General features: G+C 40.7%; 1 protein-coding gene across 1 annotated transcript in view; it reads left to right on the forward strand.

The window, feature by feature from the left end:
* DROSHA (drosha ribonuclease III) overlaps positions 1 to 20,387 on the forward strand; it is a 114,400-nt gene extending 94,013 nt beyond the window's left edge. Inside the window, 7 exon segments of the mRNA XM_068990433.1 lie at positions 660 to 765; positions 11,596 to 11,737; positions 13,159 to 13,241; positions 13,334 to 13,437; positions 15,568 to 15,660; positions 16,474 to 16,520; positions 20,096 to 20,387. Of these exon segments, the coding sequence (XP_068846534.1) occupies positions 660 to 765; positions 11,596 to 11,737; positions 13,159 to 13,241; positions 13,334 to 13,437; positions 15,568 to 15,660; positions 16,474 to 16,520; positions 20,096 to 20,226 (706 nt within the window). The 3' untranslated portion in view covers positions 20,227 to 20,387.
* Positions 20,388 to 22,816: the final 2,429 nt, after the last annotated feature.

Consider the following 22,816-nt stretch of genomic DNA (forward strand, 5'->3'; position numbering starts at 1 on the left):
TAGATTTTTTTAGGCCTTATCCTGGAATTCAGATTTGAAAACTGGAGTCTATTTTTCAATGAAAAGGTAAAGATTTAGCATAGAAAATTCTTGGATCTTTTTGCTGTTTTTTGTGTGTGTAAAGATTGTGCAAGTTTGTTGTCTGTACTATACAGTTGACCGTTAAATCACGTAGGTCTGAACCACATGGGTCCACTTACACGTGGATATTTTTCAGTAAGTACGTGCTACAGTGCTGCATGGTGTCATTTGGTTGAATCTGCAGGTGCAAACCATGGTACAGAGGACTGACTGTAAAGTTAAACTGGATTTTTGACTGCCTGGGGGGTCGCTGCCCCTAACCCCCAGGTTGTTCAAGGATTCAACTGTATTTTATTTTTCTGTTGATTCTCCCCAGCTTCTGCCCAGGTACTATTTACCAGTCTTTCTTTCAGCAGTTGTTTAATCCTTAGATAGTACTCACTTTACTCTCCTTTGAAACCGAACCTATATTGACTCAGATCTCAGTTGAGGGGCTTTGGGGAGTTGTATTTAGTTTTGTGCTTTAAGCAAGATGAACACATTGCTTTTTAAAACCATACCTTAAATTTTTTTTTTATCTTTTTGAATCTACAAATGCTTATTGATCTCTTTACATTGATGTTTTTTTTTTCCCCCAGAGGCCACAATCAGAGGATGGAATTCCTTGGTGACTCCATAATGCAGCTGGTAGCCACGGAGTACTTATTCATTCACTTTCCAGATCATCATGAAGGACACTTAACTGTAAGTTTGTGTAAAACCATTTCCTCAAACCAGTGTGCTGTGTAATAGAAAGTGAAGATTCGAAGAACTAGATATATACTTATATAATTGGTGACTTAGTTCTTGGTGACTTTAGCATATCATATGATTTTGTTTCATTATGTAAATTGTATGCAAAAACAATATATGATGAGAGCTCATTTTATACTCCTTTATTTAGTGATTGCCTACTTGGTGCAAGACACTGAGTTAGGCTTCATGGGGGCAGCAAATATTACTTGATGCCTAGTCTGTCTATAAGAAGTTTAAACACTACTAGAAGAAATTAAAAATGCAAGTTAACAATTACAAATTCTCTCTCTTTCTATATATATACACATATGTATGTGTGTGTGTGTGTGTATATATATGTATAGTTTAAGGTGTGTGTGTATACACATACGTGTACACTATAAAAAGTATACATAAGTAGCTATAAATACAAGGGAGAACTACATTAAATATTATACAAGGAAAGTGTGCTGTCTGGGTAAAGTATGATTTCTTTTAGCTGTGGAGTTTCTAGAAGGCTTCGTGGTTATTATGATGTTTGAGTCTTTAAGGATGAGTAGGATTTGGCCATTGGGAATTAATGGGAAGAAATTTCTATGCAAAGACATTACACGCACCAGGACTGCTGAAACAAGGGAACAGCATGAAAGATCAGAAGCCTAGTTTGGCTGGACCGTGTGGAGTTGAAAGGGACACTGAGAGAAAACGTTTGATTTATGAACAAAGTGAAATGGTTCCCATTCCTCTCACTTTTGTTTCATTTTATAAAACTTTATCGAGTTTTTTTATTTGCTGCGTACGGTTTTTACTCTGTGAAACCAATCAATAATAAAACTGGAATGGAGAACAAAACCTATCTGGAAGTCAGTGATGATGATCTCCTGGCACAAGGAATAACCTTTGAGAAGTCCCTCTAGGACTGGGCACTGAGAAAGCAAATACCTTATTGGGCAAAGAAAATAATAGACACCATAAGGCATCTTGTGAGTACAGACATTCTTCATTACGCTTGAGGTAAATAATAAGTCTTTCATACTTTGCATCTCTACAAGCTCTGTGCATGTTTTGCTTTGAATAGAATTTGATATTATCTTTGCAACTCTGAACCGTGGAAATAGTTTATGGGAGAGATACTGATATTGAATTTAGGGAGAATATGATTATTTGACTATGTTTAGATATAATTTTTCAGCAGAATTTCTAAACCCAACAAAATATGGTCCTTTCATTCATTCATTGAATGAATATTTATTATGTTTCACTAAGCCCCATGTATCATTTTGTGGGAAATCAGAAGTACTCTTACTTTTAAAATTAGTTTAAAATTAGCAGTTTAATGACCATTTACAATTTACTGCTTTTGGATTGACAAGAAATTCCTTTTGAATTAATATTAAATTCTTAGGAGCATATGAGCATTTACCAGAAATAAACTAGTATCTAGTGTCTTTCTCTGCATCCAGGAATCAATAAAGGCTCGGTTCTGTATCTGCCATTAGGGAATAGACTTCATAGCTGTCAGAGTATCTGGTTGGTCTGAGAAATGGCCAGATTAAAGCAAATGGCTTGAAGCAGTCATTCATTTTATGGGCATATAGAGGCCACTGCTGAAAATATGTGACTTCAATATACACATTTACCCCTGTATTCCCACAAATTCTCCAGAATTTTGTGGAGGAGGAAGGTATGGATCGACAGATGTATTGCTTCTGTTCTTGGCACTGCACACATGTCCCAATCCCTCCCCCAACATTGAAGAGATATTGAAACCAGGACTCAGAAAGGCATGAGCCCTGCCCAGGTCTGGATAAAAGGTGAAAGCACGACTATGCTGGAGACTCCAGTTTTGTGTTCTTTACAAAGTGACTTCAGTGCTGTAACTAATTTGATCCGAAATATGTTTATCATCAGCTTTGCTCTCTTGATTAGAGAATTTTGGGATACTTTATTAGCAAGATGCTAACAAATGACGAAATTCTGATATGGAGGGTTTTTTGAACTGTATTCACAGAAGGCTTTAGTAGAAATCAGCAGGACCAACAGATCTGCTGGCAAAACAAAGATGATCTAAAATCAGTGAAATACAGATTTTAAAAGATACTGTGTCTCATTAATGTCTCACTGATGTAGGTACTTCCTCCCTCCTTGAACCACTGTCTCCCATGGGCTTCTGTGATGCTTCACATTCCTGGTTTTCCTCTTGCTCTTGAGCTACTCTTTCTCAAGAGTAGCTTTGAGGCTCAGCCTATTCTGTAGAGCTGGTGAATATGCCAGGATGCACAAAGCTCGCTCCTAGGTATTTCCTCTTCTTACTCGAGTCTCTTATAGGCATTCTTTATAAACATGACATTAGTTTCCTGCTGTAGGCAGACTTCTGAATGGATTTCTTCAATCCCATCTCATTTCTGAGCTTCAGTGTCAGCTGCCTGCTCATCATCTCTGTGTATCCAAGGCTGAACTTGAAATTTGGGTCCTCTTCCAGTTATTTCTTGATTGATTGAAGGGCACCATCACCCATCCAGTGTGGCAAGTCAGAAGCCTAGGAGTCATCTTTGCTTCTTCCCTTTCCTCCAGCATAGACCATTCACAAGTTCTGACCACATTACTGCTGGAGTAGCCACCTCATCATTACCCAGATCTTCTACCATCGCCTGGACCATGGCAATAGTTTCTGCACAGCTGCCACAGTGTTACAGGAATATGATTGACAGAGAGATCCAGTGAGAGGGGGTGGCATTTACTATGCATTGCAGAGGATAGGAATCTTAGCCTTGTGCTTATCCAAAGCAGTAGGCAAGGCAGCTGGTTCAGATTTCTCCCTGAGATGTGTGCTACTATTGAAAAAGCTGGCCTTGCCATTCCTGTGGGCATTTTTGTACTTTCCCATGGGGGACGTTGTCTCAGGTTTCAGGCCTGTTGGACTGCATTACGGGTTATGGCTTCCTACACTGACTTTCCTGAATCTCTCCACACAGACCAGGTTACCTGCTGCAGCCTGTGGCGTCTTCACAATACGTCTGTTGTGTCCACAGCGGCCATTCATCTTTAGTCCATTTTGGTTGTTCCTCTTCTCTTCCCTGACCTCTCAATATTGGAGTGCCCCCATTCTCAGGCCTCGTCTCTTTTCTGTTGACTTCCTCTCCATGAGTCTGTCTATACATTACTTCCGGTTTCATGTCTTGAGCCCTTACTTGTCCCCCTAACTCCAAACTCATATGTCTACATATCTGTAGATGTACTTGGTTATATAGATCCACAGCGATCTCTAGATCGATTTCTATCAGGCAGCTCATACCTATCATGGCCAAAACAAAACTGATTTCTACCCCCAAACCTTGGTGTGTTCCATGTCAGTAAAGACCATTCTGTTCTAGTTGCTCAGGTTAGAAACCTTGGAGTTGTCTTAACTCTTCTCTGTCTCATGCTAACACCTCCTACCCATTAGCATAGCTTGTTGATTTTACCTTAAAAGTTTGTCTCAAACATGACTACTTTTCACCAGCTTCACTGTTAAACCACCTTGGTCTGGACCTTGATTATCTTTACCTTAAATTACAACCATAGCTTCCCAACTGGTCCATCTTTCCCCAACCGTCTGTCTGTGTTCAGCACATCATCTCAAGGGATCGTTTTTAAAGAGACATCAGATTAAAATCTCCTCTGGGCAAAACTTTTTGAAAGTACCTCATCTCAAGGGTAAAAGATAGTGTTGTTACCTACAAGACCCTTCCTGCTACCATCTCTAACTTTTTCTCCTAGACACTTCACTGTAGCCTCTGTGAGATTCCTGCAGGACACTAAGCTGGCCTTTGCACATGCTATGCCAGATCCCTCCCCTCTGTTCATATGTCATCACCAGTGAGGCCTTCTTTCACTCACTCTGCTTGAATAGTGACCTCTTTTCCTCATCCTTAGCTCCCCTCCTCCTGTCTAAAATCTCACCTCCCATTTTCTCCTTCCTTCTCTTCCTTAGTACAGACTATATGTTTTACTTGTTCACCGTCTGTGATCTCTCATGAGAGTGTAAACTCCACGAAGGTAGGTATTTTGTCTCTTTCCTTCATCCCTAATTCCCTGGGTGTTTGAACAGTCCTGTGCTCAGCAGATAGGCTGAGTGAATGATCACCATAGTCCGCTCTAACGCTCTTCATCTGCTCTTTGGAGAGTGACTAAAGAACAAGCTGATCCGCCTGCCTGACCTCATGTCACATTTTTGTCCTCTCACTCTGCACCTTTTCACCTGCCTGCTTCGTGTTCCTCTAGGCTGCCTCTTGCCATGGGGTTCGTTCTACCTGGAGACCATTCTGCTTCAAGCCCTTCTTCTCAGCTGCCTGCTAGCTCCTCCTCTGCCTGAGATGTCAGTTCTGGCGTGACTGCTGCATGCAAGGGGAACCCTCTAGTCAACTCTCCATGTTCTTCTCCTTCTTGACACTTATTTTTTGAGTTTGCCTGTCCCACAAGGCTGAAAGTTATGTGAGAACAGATTTTTATTTATCACTGTATGCCCTGCAGTGTCTGGCATATGTGAGCTCTCAATACATATTTGATAAGTAGAAGAATGAGAGTTTTGTGGATGGATAACTCATAGAGAGAGGGAAGTGGAAGTGGCATTGGAGAGAAATAGCATGTTTTATGTGTAAGGAAAGAAGCCGAAAACTTAATTTATGAATGTCTAGGGTTAAAAGTAATTTAAAATTTGTGAAGGATTGCTTATTGCAGTTGCATTTGGCTGGGTGGGAGGCAGGGAAAGGATGGCTAAAAATCATTATTGTGATTAAAGAGCACACAACTGCAGGGAGGCGTTAGTTAGCCCAGAGCTATTCCCGTGCATACTTGTTTCATAGAGACTAAGGACAGTTGAGCAAATGAAATTGCAGTTTTCAAGTTTTGAATGTTGATGGGGGAAAACAGAGTGTTCTGTAAGTTGGGTGCTTAAGCAGGCCTGTTTGGGAAGGAATGTCAGGGTTATGCAGTTGTCCGGGGATGACAGAGTTTGAATGGGGATGTAGAGGAAGGAGGTTCTATTTCATAGAACTTTTGGCCTTTGAGGGTAGAACCTACTCAGTAGAGTCAGGGTAAATAGTGAGGTGGGGGGGGAGTCTCAAAGAGCACTTACTCAGACAAGAATGTGACTTTCTTGTCACACTGGCAACTTTTTAACATTTGCATACGAGTTTTTGTGTCTATTTCCTTCCTCTGTCTCAGCCTTTACTACAAAGGACAGAGCTGAAGATGCTTGTCAGCCTCATGGCCACAGTGTGCGCTGTGCCCGGTGTCAGTATCCACAAGCAAGATGAACTTGCAGAAATGTTTGTTTTTATTTATTTTTTAAGTTGTTGTTTTTTTAAACTTTTTATTTTGTATTGGGGTATAGCTGATTAACAATGTTGTGATAATTTGAGGTGAACACTGAGGGGACTCAGGCATACATATATGTGTATCCATCCTCCCCCAAACTCCCCTCCCATCCAGGCTGCCACGTAACATTGAGCAGAGTTCCCTGTGCTGCACAGTAGGTCTTACAGTAGGTCCATCCGTTACCCATTTTAAATACAGCAGTGTGTACATGTCCATCCCAAACTCCCTAACTATTCCTTCTCCTGTTCTGCTCCCCAGCACTCATCAGTTCGTTCTCTAAGTCTGTGGGTTGTTTTCTGTTTTGTAGGTAAGTTCATTTGTATCTTGAAATTTTTATTTTTAGAGGAATGATTTGGAGGGGACTTCCCTGGTGGTCCAGTGGTTAAGACTCCATGCTTCCAGTGCAGGGCAGCACAGGTTCGATCCCTGGTCGGGGAACTAAGATTCTCCCCTGTGCCTTGTGGTGTGGCCAAAAGATTAAAGAAAGAAAAAGAAGAAAAACAAAACGAAACAGAGGAATGATTGGGACAATGAGAAAGCGAGGGTTACAGATAAACTTTGGGAAGCCTTGATCTAATCCTTTCCTGCTGCCTCCAGACAGCACGAGGCATGAATCAGAAGAACAGGTGTCTGAGCTGACGGATCTCTGAGGGGGCAAGATTCCGCAGCTCCTATTTGAGAACTTCTCCGTCACTGTTGTAAACTGGCTGTATGGCGCTGACCTCTGGCTGCTAGCATTTGCCTACCTTTTCTTCAGTTCTCACGGGAAACGGAGGCCATCTGGCCACCACTCTTGGTATGAGAGACCCGTGAGGCACATCACTGTCGTTTTTAATAACACGTTTGTCTTTCACCCCATGCTCTTACATTAAAGTCTTCAGGATAATTAGTCAGACTCTCCTGTTTACACTAGGGGGCCCTCTTCGGTAGCTCATGTCCCACAGCTGTGGTTTTTCTCTTTAGAATCAAGAGTAGAAGTTGAAGGAAGAGTGCCAGAGTGTTTCTTTGCTTATTTTAAGCCAGTAAACCTTTTTCTTAGTAAAATTTGAATTTGGAAAGACTGCTGTGTTGAGATAATAGGAAACATCCTGGATCCTCAAAATCACAATTTGCAATTTGTTGATCCTTGCCATTGCTTCAGGAACTCAGCAGTCTTCCTCTCAGCTTTATAGTGAGCCCTTAGTACAGCTTTCCTTTTTTTTTCCCGGTAATTGCAAATTAAATTTTATCTTTTTTTTTTTTTTTTGGTGGGTGGAGGTAAGGCAGTGTTTTTTCAAAAAGTTGTTAAGGACAGGTAAGACTTAGTAAAATGGAGAGCTTTGAAGACAGTGAACAGGTGTCCAGAATATTTGCATTGAAAACAAATTCAAAGGAGTTCCTAGAACTTTCTATAACCTTTTCCCCATAACCAGAGTTAAGCACATCTTGGCTGATGATGGCAGTGCCAAACAACAGCAGCTAGTGTTTCAGTGTGTTTGTTATGTGTCAGTCGTTGTACTTAGAGTGTATACACATTCACTGTAATTCTCCTTACATCCCTGTGAGGTAGGTACTGTTTTCTCTGTTTAATGGATGTGGAAACTGAGCCTCAGAGAGATTTAGTAACTTATACAGGATCACTTAGCGAGGAAGTGGTAGAGCCACAGTTTGCACCTAGGCAGCTTGGCGCCAAATCATTTGCTTTTTTTACAAGTATTGGGTTGGCCAGAAAGTTCATTCGTGTTTTTCTGTAAGATGTTACAGAAAAACCTGAACAAATTTTTTGGCCAACCCAGTACATCTAACTCAAGGCACTGTTTGCAAAACATTCTAATAAGTATCTCATGCTTACTTGGGTGCTTCATGTTTATTTTCTAGATTTCTACTAAAATTTTCCTTCTTTGTAAAATAGTAGTTTATAGCATCAGGATCTGCAAACCTTGTGTCTTACCCCATCCAAACCCACCTACCAAAATAGTCTTTCTAAAATCAGAAGACTACCTTGCCACTGCTCCCATTTGATACCTTTTGGGATTCCTCTTCCCTTACAGGAAAGACAGACTTCTTTACCTCACCTGCCAGACTTTCTCTGCCCTGTCAGCCAGCTCTCGCTGCCCAGAGGCTAGGCAGCCTCACTCACCTGCATCAGCTCCTCCCCACCAGGCTGAGATTTCTCTTCCAGTTCCAGCCAGTAGTCATCTTTCTGTACCATGGCTCCTTGCTCTTGAATGAGCTGTTTCCTCTTCCTAGAAAACCCTTTCATACTGTCTTAGTCTATTCCAGTGCTATAGCAAAGTACCACAAACAGGATGGCGTATGAACAGCGGAAATTTATTGCTCGCAGTTCTGGAGATCTAGAGTCTGACGTCAGGGTGCCAGCATGGTCAGGTGAGGGCTCTCTTCTGGCTCACAGACTTCTCACTGTACCCTCCTCACAGGGTGGAAGGGGCTAGCGATCAGTTTGGGGCTTCTTTTATAAGGGCGCAGATCCCATTCATGAGGGGTCCACCCTCATGACTCAGTTACCTCCTGATACCATCATCTTTAGGATTTCAGCATTTGAATTTGGGGGCAACTCAAACATTCAGACCATAGCACCCATTCTTCTGCCACTGACAGATTCATTCTTTTCAGTTCTGACTCTATAATATTCATCAGAGTCCACCTACCTGAAATTTTTTTAAATGTACATGTCCTGAAATTCTAATTCCTTGCCTCTTGGAAAGAGGCCTAAGTACCAGTGTGTCAGAACTACCTAATGATTCTGATGCAACAGCCAGATCAACAAGCCTCTGAGATGTTGCTGCTCTGGGGTCAGGTTCCCCCCTTTGGAAGACCTGGTTGGGGTGGAGTGCGTGCGTGCGCTGTGGCCTGTGCTCTCTCCTTGGCCACCTTGTGTGCAGCTTCCCTTGGAGACGAGCAGCTCTCGGAGGGCAGCCACGGGATGCTGGTCATCTCAGGATCTTCAGCTGGCAGTGCGGGGCCTAGCCTAGCACCCGCCTCCACAACTGTTGCTCTGAACGACCATATTTCGGTAGCTTTTTGCCTTGTGATCCCCTCCTGATCTCACTCATTGGCAAACAGCGTGATTTATTCTGAAATACAGTTCAGCAAAGGCCAGGGATGGAGGTTGTCATTTAAAGAACTGCCTTTCTTCAGACTTTCTTGTTTGAGTAAAGAGCAAGACCTTACCTCTTTTCATCTCTTCTTCTAAATATAAACTGACTCTAAAAGTGTGGATGATTTATATCTTCCTTCTCCCCACCCCTGACATTTGGTTCCGGCTCTACGTTTTGGCAAGAACTGAAAGATCTCACTTCCTGCTGGCCACCGGTTGGTGCTTTAAGACCTGTCAGGGTGTATCTTAAATAAAACTGGTAGTGTTTCTGACTGGTAGCATTTCTGTTTCCATCCTCACTGACAGCATCACTGCGTGGCACTGAATGAGGAGCCCTGACGCTGGAAGGCAGTAGCTGGGCCCAGTAATCAGCGATGTGTTATGATTTGTGTGCTCATATGTGTGTACATCAGGCTTGTTGATTCTAAGGCATGAAATCTCCATACACACAGCCCATATTAGAGTTTTCACCTCTCACCAAAAGCATATACTGAGAACCCAGCTCGCTGAGCATAGCTATATTCTCAAAATAACCCTCCTGTTCTCCAACAGCCTCTACCGTGTGAACCTCCCCCACTATAAATCCAAACTAAAAAAGATGGCTCCTTTCCAGCTCAGGTTTTAGACTAGTGGGCACACAACCCTATTGGTTGTGTTTTTGTTTTTGGCCGTGCCGTGCAAATTGCGATTTCTTAGTTCCCTGACCAGGGATCGAACTTGGGGCGACTGCAGTGAACGCACCGAGTCTTAACTGCTGGACCACCAGGGAATTCCCTGATCCTGTCATCTTTGAATGTTATTTTGCTAGGCCTTTTTAATTTTGAACTTCTCTGTGGATATTAATTTTAATGAAACACTGTGTTGAAGAAAAGATAGAGTTAGGGGGAGATCGGAGGAAAGGAACAGAGACAAGCAAAGAATAATAAGAGTCTGTAACTCAACAGCAAGCATGGCTTATGAAGATCAAGTTGTGTTTCTGCTTCATGAATCATTGTCAGACAAATTAAGAACATATTGTTTCTTATTTATCTGTTGTCAAGGATGCAGTCTCAGGCATTGAGAATAAATCTTGATTTTCATAAGCTCAGTTGACACTATGGAGCCACAGAGCATAAAACTTGCATCTAATAAGCAAAGTGCGATGTGGAACGGCAGGGGCTATAATACCAGCATCACTCGCAGCTGCTTCCTGTGCCTTGGCCCTGGCATCAGGGATTCCTTAGCAGAAATTGTACTAGACCACGGGTTTGTTTTATCTTTGTAAGAAAAACTTCAAGTTTTAGGTACATTATTGCCCCAGATCTTACAGATTGGGGATGATAACTTTCAGCTTGTGTTTGGTGAGTTCTCATCTCTGTGTCTATCCACTTTCCCCGGCCTCCCTCCCCACCTTCCCCTAGTGAGTGATCAGTGACTGTTAAATTCCTATGGCGCGCTTGTTTAATGGGCACCTCTACTATGGACTGGTTGTACAGTTTTCACGCACTGTTTAATGCTACTGCTTAGATAGTCCTTAGAGGATTCCTAGCTGACTGAAATTCCTAGTAGAAAATTTTCTTTGGCATTCCTGAAGTTGAAATATGAAAATTATGTATTAATTTGATTAAAAATAAAGGATCTCAGCTTAAACAACTGTGAGTCAGGCTATATAATATAAATCTTTAAAAGAAGAAAAGTAACAATGTAAAGTAATTATTTAAATATTTGAATTAATACCAAAGCATCACTTCCACAATTCCTGTATTATCAAAATTAGCATCAGTGCCGTACAACATGAAGTTTATTTTTGGCTTTTAAAGAGTGCTCCTTTAAAACTTGTGTGCAGTGACAGAAAGCAGGTCAAGTTTGCCTGGTGGTAGATGGACTGGATTGATTGATCACCGAGGGGCCAGGGCACTTGTTTGGGTGATGGAAATGTAGAAGCTTGTCAGAACTCATTTAACTATACTTAAAATGGGTGTATTTTGTTGGATGTAAATTATGCTTCAATAAGTTGATTTTCACTAGTTTTAATGTTCCTTCTTTTAGTAACATTAAACTTAATGGAATCTCTGACCTTTACTATCCACCGGCTCTCCCTCAAGACTGCTCCCTGCTACTAAACAACTAAATGAACTATTTAAAGGTCAGTTAGGTAAAATTCAGGAGCAGAGGAAGTTATTAAGAAGCTAGAAGCACGTCGAGTTTGTCACTGCCGCCCGAGGGTGGTGGTTGAAAACATAAGCCATTGCTTGCCTAGCTGTCCCTGTCAGTGAGATGGTCTAGGGTGATTGGACCCAACTCAGGAACAAGAGAGAGACCAGAATGAAATGGTTTCTAAATGTATCCCAATTCTGTTTGGCCAGCTGTTGCGAAGCTCTTTGGTGAATAACAGAACTCAGGCCAAGGTGGCAGAGGAACTGGGCATGCAGGAATACGCCATCACCAACGACAAGACCAAAAGACCTGTCGCCCTGAGAACCAAGACCTTGGCTGACCTTTTGGAATGTGAGTCCTACAGAGAAAGCTGTTCTCTTAACCTGCAGATTCAAAGTCTGCCACTTCTCATTGTTACGACATTCTGACTAAAGAAACCTCTCTTCTGTTTTAATTTTGATTTATGCTTCTCTCCAAAGCTTGTTTGAAAGAGAATAATTTGGAATTAAAACATGTGAATAATGGATTTATGTTCCATCTGTGTTCACTGGTGCCCCCGCCCCCACACCCCTCCGTCCTAAAGCTTAGCCATCAGATCTCTTTGTGTGAAACAGTAGCAGAATGTGAAGACCGGTAACAGTGAATCATAGCTGGTTTTTTGCCACCAGCAACCTTTAGATATGGGCATAGAGGAAAGAAGGTAATTTATTCACTGAATACTAGAATTATTATCTATTGTGAATGAACTCAAAGCTCTATGGACAACATTGTCATCTTTTACAGTTTCTGATATGGTCTAGTAGCATTATAAGTAATCCTGTTAAGCTAATTAAAGGATTATAAGCGCAATTTTATTGTTTCTAATACTACTTTAAAGTAAGTGGGCCATTCACTGGGCCTTGGAACCTTTTTTTAGAATTTAATATTATGGTATTTTTGACAACTGCAGTTATACACAAATATTAAAGTCTACCATGCAAATCAGCTGATTTACAAAGTGTAAAGGCGGTCTGACTAAGGAACTTAAAAGAATCTCTTTTTCAATTAAAGAAAAGTAACAACATTAAAAGTACAAAAAAATTAAGTTGAGTGATCAGTCTCAGTAGCCTTTGTTTTTGCTCAACAGAAGCTATTTTTAACTCCTTCTTTAAAAAACTCACCATTTGTTTACATGTTTGAGATATCCTTTATAATGAAGTTGTCTTTGGGGGTCACCGTTTATTAATACAAATTTGGTTATATTGTCATTAAGCCCAGTATTTATTTTTCCTCCGTTTTGGCAGATTGAATCCATAGATGGTCCCATTTCTGTTCATGAAATGTGACACAGCCCCTGTCAATGGGTGGCCTCAAGATTGGTGTTAAGAGTAGCAGGCCTTCGGATGTGCTTGTTCTGGCCTTGTATGATCTTCAAGTTTTATTTTGATTTATTTGATCCTAACATGGTTGCATTCCCTGATGTCATTCTTCCCCTGCTATATACAGCAGCATTTTGTGTATCGTTCTAACTAATTGTTCATTTAGCCCTCAGACAAATGTAATTTGGTCTTTGTGGTTTTTGCATCTTAATCACACATCTCTATTGCTGTTTCTAATATTAGTGATAAAGAGTAGTTCTTATTTGAAGCAAGATGAAATGGTAATGCTAAAAAATAAAGAGGGGGCTTGGAAGGTGAAAACCTTATTAAAATGTTTCTTAAAAGGCTCGGTCTCATACTCTTCCTAGTAAATGGCAGTGCATGGGAGCTTATGTTACCCTTTCTCTTTTTCAGCGTTTATTGCAGCGCTATACATTGATAAAGACTTGGAATACGTTCATACTTTCATGAATGTTTGTTTCTTTCCACGATTAAAAGTAAGCTCATATAAAATTTAAATTAGTTGTTTGCTCTATGCTTGGTGATTCTGGAATCCTTTACTAAGTACTGTTTGGGGGACTTGCTCCAGGAATTCATTTTGAATCAGGATTGGAACGACCCCAAGTCCCAGCTTCAGCAGTGCTGCCTGACTCTTAGGACAGAAGGAAAAGAACCGGACATTCCGCTGTACAAGTGAGTATGTGCTGCCCGCAGGCTGTTGGACCCGGGAAGCCTAGAATAACCCACCGTGTGCCAGGAGGAAGAGCTCACTGCTGTGCGGCAGTGGTGATGAGAGCCCTGGGGGGAGGCTTTGTGACTCTGACTGGGCCCAGCACTGAAACTCTCTGGGCCTCTCAGTCTTTTTGCTCTAAGTAAGTGGGTCACATTTGATTATCTGTGCTTTCTCCATGTCTAAAATACGGTGAACTGCTCCCTGGGAGAAAGATGAGATCAAGATAAGAGAAATTTGGGTTAAATTGTTTTTATATACATTCTTATGTTTGTCTTCTTATTTCTTATAACCCATGCCGCTTGCACACCTAGACTAGGCGGCCTGTGCTTGTTTATTTGTAACTGTACTTGGGTGTCTCTCCTTCTGAAGGCCTGCTGGCATCTGTCCCAATCGCCTGACAGGCAGTCACTGTAGGAAGCCAGGCAGTTCTTCACCATGGCTGTGTTATTCAAATATTTGGAACTTTTCTTTCCAGGATGTGTACCAAAAGCTGCTGTGTACATTTGAATATCTTTAGTGACACATCTTTATCCTTTGAGGAGTAGCCAAAAGTCATTCAAAGGAAATGCAGGTTGCTATACACATAACACCGGTTTTGATGAAAACGGGAGGTTTGACTCTGAAGTTGATTAATTAGCTTGAGACACTCAGAAGGTGGTTTCAGAAGCTGGTTTCAAAGAGGAATTATAAAAGGGAGGGATTATCAAAATAAGTGGGTTGCCTCTCAAGGTATGGTCTGGATATGTGTTTTTAAGGATGTTTAAATACCTACCTTTAGTACTGGGTTACCCCTGTCTCTGTTCACACATGCATACAAGTATACACATTTGTGTGTTTCATATGAAATAAAAGCCTCACCACCACCTCCTCCTCCCCCCCCCCCCATCCTGTGGACTTTCTCAGACTTCACAGTACTCAAGGGAAAACACCAGAGTGGCAGCCGGGAATTTTAAATCCTTTTTTATGTTTTTATTTAATAGTCACAACACGTTATAGGCTTTTTCACTAAAAGAAAAACTGAGGCCAAGAAAAGGTTGAGTCACCCCACAGCAGGCTGCTATAAATTGTCCCAAGAAGCTGTCACTGCTGAACAATGTTTCCTTTATTTATTGGGAGAAAACCCCAAATGTTTAGAAATAGCACTTTCATATGTGTCTAATAAGCATAATGAACATCCAGACTGTACTACGTGAAAGGCTCAAAGTATCTCCTCATCAAAGTGATAATTAAAGTTCAGTAAGTGAAATGAGGGTGATAAACTGCTCTTGGTGCAGGCATGATTCCTATAATAAGCGCTGCCTTTAAGAAGCCGTCCATGTACTTTCATCCCAGTGAGTACAGACAAAGGAAATGACTGCCCCCCTCTCATAAATCCCCCCGTGAAAGCATGTGACGAGCTTGCTCTTTTTTATCAAGATGATGGGGTTGTTTTACATGGTTTTTTTTCAAGATTACTGTGTTCATCCCATTATCTTTGCCGGCTACTTTTAATTTCCCTTTTCCATGAAGTTATCAGTTTTACCACACCTGAAATCTGCACCCTGTCATTAATATCCAGAGTACCCGGTGTTTTGTTTTTTGGCAGTTGTGTTGTGTACTCCGATTATAACATGCCTTTGAGATGATCTCTGATTTTTCATTAGAAAGAATCCATAAAGGATGTGATGCTATTCAGACAGGGCTTGCAGTGTATTACCCAAATATTTGTGATTTTTCGCTGTGTGATTAGCACTGAAATACAATGAACAGACTGAAGTGGCTAACTTTAATTTTATACTTGGAATAACACTTTGAAATTATTTAAAAATATTTTATACTTTACTGTTTGCCTTCAGATACTGTTCATAATGGTTTGAAGATATATATACACACACACACAAAATTCACTATAGAATTTGAAAAATTTCCTACTTCAAAGCTGTCTATATTTGTCATATTAGCAAATCAGAACTGTACTCCTTTAATTTTCTTGTTATTTTTGCCTTCCTCTCTCTCAGCAGTAAGTCACATGATTTTTTGTGGAGTTATGTATGAGCAGTAACAGTTAAGTAGCACTTTACATAATTACTGCTCTTTCCTTTTCCTTTCAGGACTCTGCAGACAGTGGGGCCATCCCATGCGAGGACCTACACTGTGGCTGTCTACTTCAAGGGAGAAAGAATTGGCTGTGGGAAAGGACCAAGGTATGAGAGGACGATACTTTAAGTTTCTTCAAATGAACATCCTGTGTGTCTGAGAAGTATTAATATCTGCTTGGTATTTCCAAACTCTGCAGCCTGTCTTTTTGAACTTAGAGTATAGAGTGTTCAAGGGTAGTAGCAAAGTGACTCTCAAGGCTTAATATCCCCACCAAACTCAGCCCCAGACTTGAGAATTGGCCTTGAGCAGTGGGAATGCCATTGCATAAAGGTTTTTGGCTGCCTAGAGAAAACCACATTAGCAGGAGCGCACACAGGTAAGGTCTGTTCACTGCTGCAAGCATTTTATGAAACATGCCGTGCGTGACACAGCCGTTAGACACTTGATCTCTTATTACTATTCACTTGAGCTTTGTGGAAATGCTCACATCTTCAGGTAAAAGGAATTTCATATGTTATCACCTTTCTTTGAACCTTCCAATTTATATCTTAAACTGAGAAGTGATTTGAAGTCTGTCTGTATGTGTATTTTTTTACTCTTTGCCTCTTAAACTTTACACTGAGGATGTTCAAATTTAAGTAAGAAGTACTTCAGACCTAATATAAGTGGAAGGCGTTTTATTGCACTGTTGAAAGTGTGGAACGAATAACTTAAACAGGCTTTGTACAGATAAATGACATTTCTGCATGCCCTGGTGTATATTCCTATCTGTGCAATTCAGTATGTGACAGTAGAGATAATCAGATAAAATTGTATGCACCAAACATGAAAACTAGCCTGAATAAATTGGAGCCATATTTTGTGTTTTGGGGAAAAAAAATCTTTAAAGTGTACCTTGTCTTCATTTTCTTTAATAGTATTCAGCAAGCAGAAATGGGAGCAGCAATGGATGCACTTGAAAAATGTAAGCCTTTCTCTTTTTCTATAATTATATGTTCATAATGTAATGAGTGTTTTATGGATAGAAAATGGGAAAGTAGAAAAATGGTAAGTACTGATAAAATGTGGTCTTCTTTTCTTCATAATTATTCTCCGCACAGAGTGTAGTATAATGTAAGATATGTATAAGATAGGCTTATAATTTTAAAAAAAGTATTCCCAAATGCTTTTTGATTTTTATTTTCCTATTTTGCATAGAGTCCCACTCTCAGCACAGGTAACCCATGTGAGTGACTTAGGATATTTCATTCTATATATTTCTCTATAGTTCTAAAATCTTAAACCTGTGAAGGTTTTTTCTTTTTGGCGTTTGGCCACTGTTTAATTAAAGTGGAATATTTACGTACTTCTCTGCATCCATCTTTTCTTGCTAGATAATACATCACGGGCAGCCCTCCAGGTCATAGTGGCTCCAATTCATTCTTTCTTAAGGGCTGCATCATATTTCACACTGTGGATATGCCGAATTTTATTCAGCTTTTAAAATTTTTGGTGGATACTGTTTCTGTCTTTTTATCACTGTTGATACTAAAAGTCTCTATATTGGTGCTTTTAGTTCCGGGGGATGGATTCCCAAGGGTAGGATAGCTGGGTTGAAGACACTTAAATTACATAATTGACCCTGTAGGGAACTGCAGAGTCTTCTGTAAATTGAAGGCTTAAGCGCAAGAAAGTTATCTTCTAAGGTATATCGTGCCGCCCAGCAAAACCTGTGGGCAGAACCTGACAGTGCAGTTCCATCAGGCTTCAGCTGCCAGCTCAGCGTGGGCGAGAGCAAAGTGTGGGAAGCTGGAAGGGAGCAGGCTCTGGATGCTCAGCCTGGGAGAAATTCCAAGAAAGGCAGGAGGGCCAAGTAGCCATGCGGAAATCTGCAGATGAGAGCTTGGGGGCCAAGGGGAGGGGAGTCCTGGGGATAGAAGCTGGTGTTTCAGGCTCCCAAGTCCATGGAATCGTCACTAAGAGTTTTGTTGACTCTGTTGAGGAGCTTTTAAAATCCATTATATATATATGGATTTTATTATTTATTTTATTACAGTCGCATATTGTAATAAAAATGAGACTCCATTTTTCCACCTATAAGATTGTTAAAGGTAATCTTTGGAGTTTTCATTTGTTTGCTTTCAGCCATAAAACAGTACTTGGAGAGATGGCTGATTCTAAGACTGGCCTATATGTCTGAACTGGTAGGAGGTAAAAGTTTAAAGTGCAGGAAAGCAGTTTGCTGGTATGCGTCAGGTCCTGAATGACGTCTGTACCCTTTGACCTAGAGATTTCCTTTCTAGAAGTCAAACCTAAGAAAACAATTGGCATTATGAGTGAAAGTTTCCATAACCATGATGATTGTGACAAGTTGATTTATAATAGTGAAAAAAATCAATCAGTCCTTCAAACTGTGTGTTTGAACATAGAGAAATGTTTAGATAAATTATCCCAGAGGTTGACGAACATTTTCTGTAAAGGACCAGATAGTAAATACTCTTATCGCAATTACACAGCTCTGATGTTGTGGCCCGTAGACTCAGGTAGAATACAGATGGCTAGTGTCTGTGTTCTAGTAAAACTGTATTTACCAAAACAGGTAGAGGATTAGATTTGTCCTGTAGACAGGAGTCTGCCAACCTTGGCTTTGTCCAAATGTAATATCAAAATATTTTTGAAGAGTAATAATACGGGAAAATGCTTATACTACTAGAATAAGTGAAAAAAGTGTATCCATCAAAGTGTGCTTATAGCTATACTCTGCCAGTGTAAGTTGGGCTCAGGGAATGATTTTAAATGGTTGTGTGTCTAATTCATATATGTGCACATTTACATTGTGTATGTGTGTGTCAGGTATAAATTTACTTCATAGGAAAGGGCTTATTATAAGGATATATTCTAACAGCTTATCTGTGGCTATATCTGAGTGGTGGGATTATGCTCTTAATATTTGAAACCCGTGTTTCATACAGTACATAAGGAATCAATTTAATATACTTAGAGAATAGGATCTTACTGCTATTTTATTTCTAAAATTTAGATGCCCTTATGTTTCTCTTTTGCTTAAAATCAATCACTGACTCTTAGGCCCTTACTCGCCTTTCATATTCTTTTCCCACCACCCTGTCGCTCCCTGTCTTCCACCCGTCGGGAGCGAAGATGAGACACAGTGTTAAAAGGAAAGAGGGTTTGGGAATATACTGTATATGTTTATTATGCTTCATCCGTAACAAAATCAAGCACCCTCTCAAATATGCCATGCTCTCTGATTCTCTTTTACTTTTTAAAAATTTACTTTTCTTAAAAATTTATCTGATTTTAATTGGAGGACAATTGCTTTACAATATTGTGTTGGTTTCTGCCATACTCAATGTGAATCAGCCATAGGAATATATATGAAAGTGAAATCGCTCAGTCGTGTCTGACTCTCTGCAACCCCGTGGACTGTAGCCCACCAGACTCCTCCGTCCATGGGATTCTCCAGGCAAGAGTACTGGAGTGAGTTGCCATTTCCCTCTCCAGGAGATCTTCCCGCCCCAGGAACCGAACTCTGGTCTCCTGCGTTGCAGGCAGACGCTTTAACCTCTGAGCCACCAGAGAAGCCCCAGGAATACATATGTCCCCTCCTTATTTTTAAATATGAAGTAGTCCCTCTTGTGTTTAACAGACCTGCACCCAGTTCCCAGACAGCTCGTGTCACTCTCATTTGTTCATGCATCCCTTTGTGATGTGTGCTGTTGAAGTGTGTGTCGAATAAGTGTATAAGATGACTCTTTTGTGTTCCATATTTGGTTTCTTACTCCATTGCTACACTCATTACATATCACAAATAACAACTGAATTGCAAAATTTTTACATCTTAAGCAAGATTTCCACCCTGTCAACACCCTTGAACAGGGTCAAATATCAAACTAAATATAGCTTCAACTGTGCTACTGAGTGACATGTCCTTTCACCAAATGAAAGTGCAGTACTTGGGTTGCTATTGCTCGTAAGCTTTGGGTCTCTTGAGTAAACTTCACAGGTTGAATTATCAGAAACGGTGACTTAAGTTGTGGCCTCGTCCTTTTGTCCATCTGATCTTTTTCCTCTGTTCAGAAAGGGGCAAATTGTTGGTAAATAATGATGTGATAATATTGTTATTTGTTTGAAGTTTTGGGTTTAAGCTTTGTAAAAATATACAACTCATTTTTGCTATAGCCTTAATCTCTCCCTAAAAATCAGTTGTTGCTGGGAGAACTGTGTTGAAATGCCTAGCTGGAAACATGCTGAAGTCACACGCTATGTTTTAACAACTGTGTATTCCGGTGCCTTTTATGGTTGAGTTCACATCAGACATTGAAATCCAGAACCAGGTGCCGATTTAGACTTCCATTGTGTTCCTGAATGATAAAAGAAAAAGGGAAGAAAACGAGCAATTTTTTTTCTCTTGCCTTACAAAGTGCAGCTCTATATTCCTGTGAAATACGTTTGTGTGTGTGTGTCTTGCGTCTAGGTTGCATCATCCTGTGCACTGGTAGCTCTCCTTTATTAAGTGTAAAATATATCTCCTTGTGTCAGATAACTTTCCCCAGATGGCCCATCAGAAGCGGTTCATTGAACGGAAATACAGACAAGAGTTAAAAGAAATGAGGTGGGAAAGAGAGCATCAAGAGAAAGAGCCAGATGAGACCGAAGACATAAAGAAATAAAGGAAGGCACGGACGGAAGTGGTGGTGTATTTACTTGCCTAATAACTGTGACTGCTGCCCATTGAGACCTAGCCTAGTTTTTGTGGAGACGCTGAATGAAGGCTGCCCATTGAAATAAAACACAAAGTCACATCATTCTCGTTTTACTGATCTCATATTTGGTTTTTAGCTGGATGGCCTTTATTACAAAGTGTTTGATTTCTATTTAACGTAAAACTTCACTTGGGTAAATGTGTGTATTCCCAGTTATTTTGCTTTTTAAACAATAAAATTAAAAATGTATATTCTGTGTGGAATAGATCCTATTCTTTCTATCTTTCTGAGACTGTGACTCCAGACTTTCAGTGGATAAGCAAAAAAATCACTTTACCAGATATTTGGATTATGCTCTATAAACACCTGTACTGTTTGAAATCTCTGGATTAATCTCCATTTTCAGCTTTCATCTTGGTGTTTATCAGGTCCTCAGCTGCAAACATGATGCTTACCCTTACTAACCAGTGAGTCCTTTGTAGAAGGAATCATCCCTTTAACATTTAACTGGCTAATGGAAGGGGGAAAGACTGATATTTGAGTCACATATGTTCCTTGAATCAATAGAATCAGGAGAAATCATGATTCCAAGCCAGATGACACTTTAAACCAGGTGCTCTTACCCTGGGGTGAGTGGACCCTTTTAGAAATTTATAGACAGACTTCAGGAATGTCTCAAAATATCTTGAAATTATGTTGGATTTGGGAGGGAGTGGGCAGAAGGGAGAGGAGGGTTCATAGCTTTTCACAGCTCCAAGCAGCTCCTTTATTAGGTCCCTGTAATAAAGGGCTAACATTGCATTAAAAGATGTAACATCTTTTTAATGTTAATTTTAAACTGAACTTCACTGGCTTCTTATTAATAAAGACAAAACTTCTTTTTTAAAACAAATATGTTTTTATTCATTACTCTAGCGGATATCTAATGAGTGTCTGCTATGTGTCTGGCATTGTTATAGGCCCTGGGGCTATAGCAGTGGAAAAATAAAATTCCCTGCCCTTGGGGGAGCATGCTAATGAAGGAAGACACACAATGACAGGAAATAAAATGGGTTACGTCAGGTGACGTAGATGATGGCCAGAATAAAGTAGGGAGTAACATGGTGCCATTTTCAATCAGGTGGTTGGGGAGGTTCCCCAAAAGGGTATCATATGAATTAAGATGGGAAGGAGAGTGACCCATTAGCTATCTGGAGGGTTTCTTTTTACTCTTGATCTTAGCCAAAAGGCTGAGAAGGGATGGAGGGTTTCTTTTTTATGTAACTATTCGGTTCAGTTCAGTTCAGTCGCTTAGTCGTGTCTGACTCTTTGCAACCCTATAAATTGCACCATGCCAGACCTCCCTGTCCATCACCAACTCCCGGAGTTTACTCAAACTCATGTCATCGAGTCGGTGATGACATCTAGCCATCTCATCCTCTGTCGTCCCCTTCTCCTGCCCCCAATCCCTCCCAGCATCAAAGTCTTTTCCAATGAGTCAACTCTTCGCATGAGGTAGCCAAAGTACTGGAGTTTCAGCTTTAGCAACAGTCCTTCCAATGAACATCCAGGACCGATCTCCTTTAGAAGAGACTGGTTGGATCTCCTTGCAGTCCAAGGGACTCTCAGGAGTCTTCTCCAACACCACAGTTCAAAAGCATAAATTCTTTAGCACTCAGCTTTCTTCCCAGTCCAACTTTCACATCCATACATGACTACTGGAAAAGTCATAGCCTTGACTAGACAGACCTTTGTTGGCAAAGTAATGTCTCTGCTTTTTAATATGTTATCTAGGTTGGTCATAACTTTCCTTCCAAGGAGTAAGCATCTTTTAATTTCATGGCTGCAGTCACCATCTGCAGTGATTTTGGAGCCCAAAAGCAGTCTGACACTGTTTCTACTGTTTCCCCATCTATTTCCCATGAAGTGATAGGACCAGATGCCATGATCTTAGTTTTCTGAATGTTGAGCATTAAGCCAACTTTTTCACTCTCCTCTTTCACTTTCATCAAGAGGCTTTTTAATTCCTCTTCACTTTCTGCCATAAGGGTGGTGTCATCTGCATATCTGAAGTTATTGATATTTCTCCCAGCAGTCTTGTGCTTCTTCCAGCCCAGCGTTTCTCATGATGTACTCTGCTGCTGGTGCTGCTGCTGCTGCTGCTAAGTTGCTTCAATCGTGTCCGATTCTGTGTGACCCCATAGATGGCAGCCCACCAGGCTCCACTGTCCCTGGGATTCTCCAGGCAAGAATACTGGAGTGGGTTGCCATTTCCTTCTCCAATGCATGAAAGTGAAAAGTGAAAGTGAACTTGCTCAGTCATGTCTGACTCTTAGCGACCCCATGGACTGCAGCCTACCAGGCTCCTCCGGCCATGGGATTTTCCAGGCAAGAGTACTGGAGTGGGTTTCCAGTGCCTTCTCCGATGTACTCTGCATATAAATTAAATAAATAGGGTGACAATATACAGCCTTGACATACTCCTTTTCCTATTTGGAACCAGTCTGTTGTTCCATGTCCAGTTCTAACTGTTGCTTCCTGACCTGCATATAGGTTTCTTAAGAGGCAGGTCAGGTAG

The sequence above is a fragment of the Capricornis sumatraensis genome, chromosome 18 (genome assembly GCF_032405125.1).
Source record: "Capricornis sumatraensis isolate serow.1 chromosome 18, serow.2, whole genome shotgun sequence".
In the NCBI taxonomy this organism is placed as follows: Eukaryota; Metazoa; Chordata; class Mammalia; order Artiodactyla; family Bovidae; genus Capricornis; species Capricornis sumatraensis.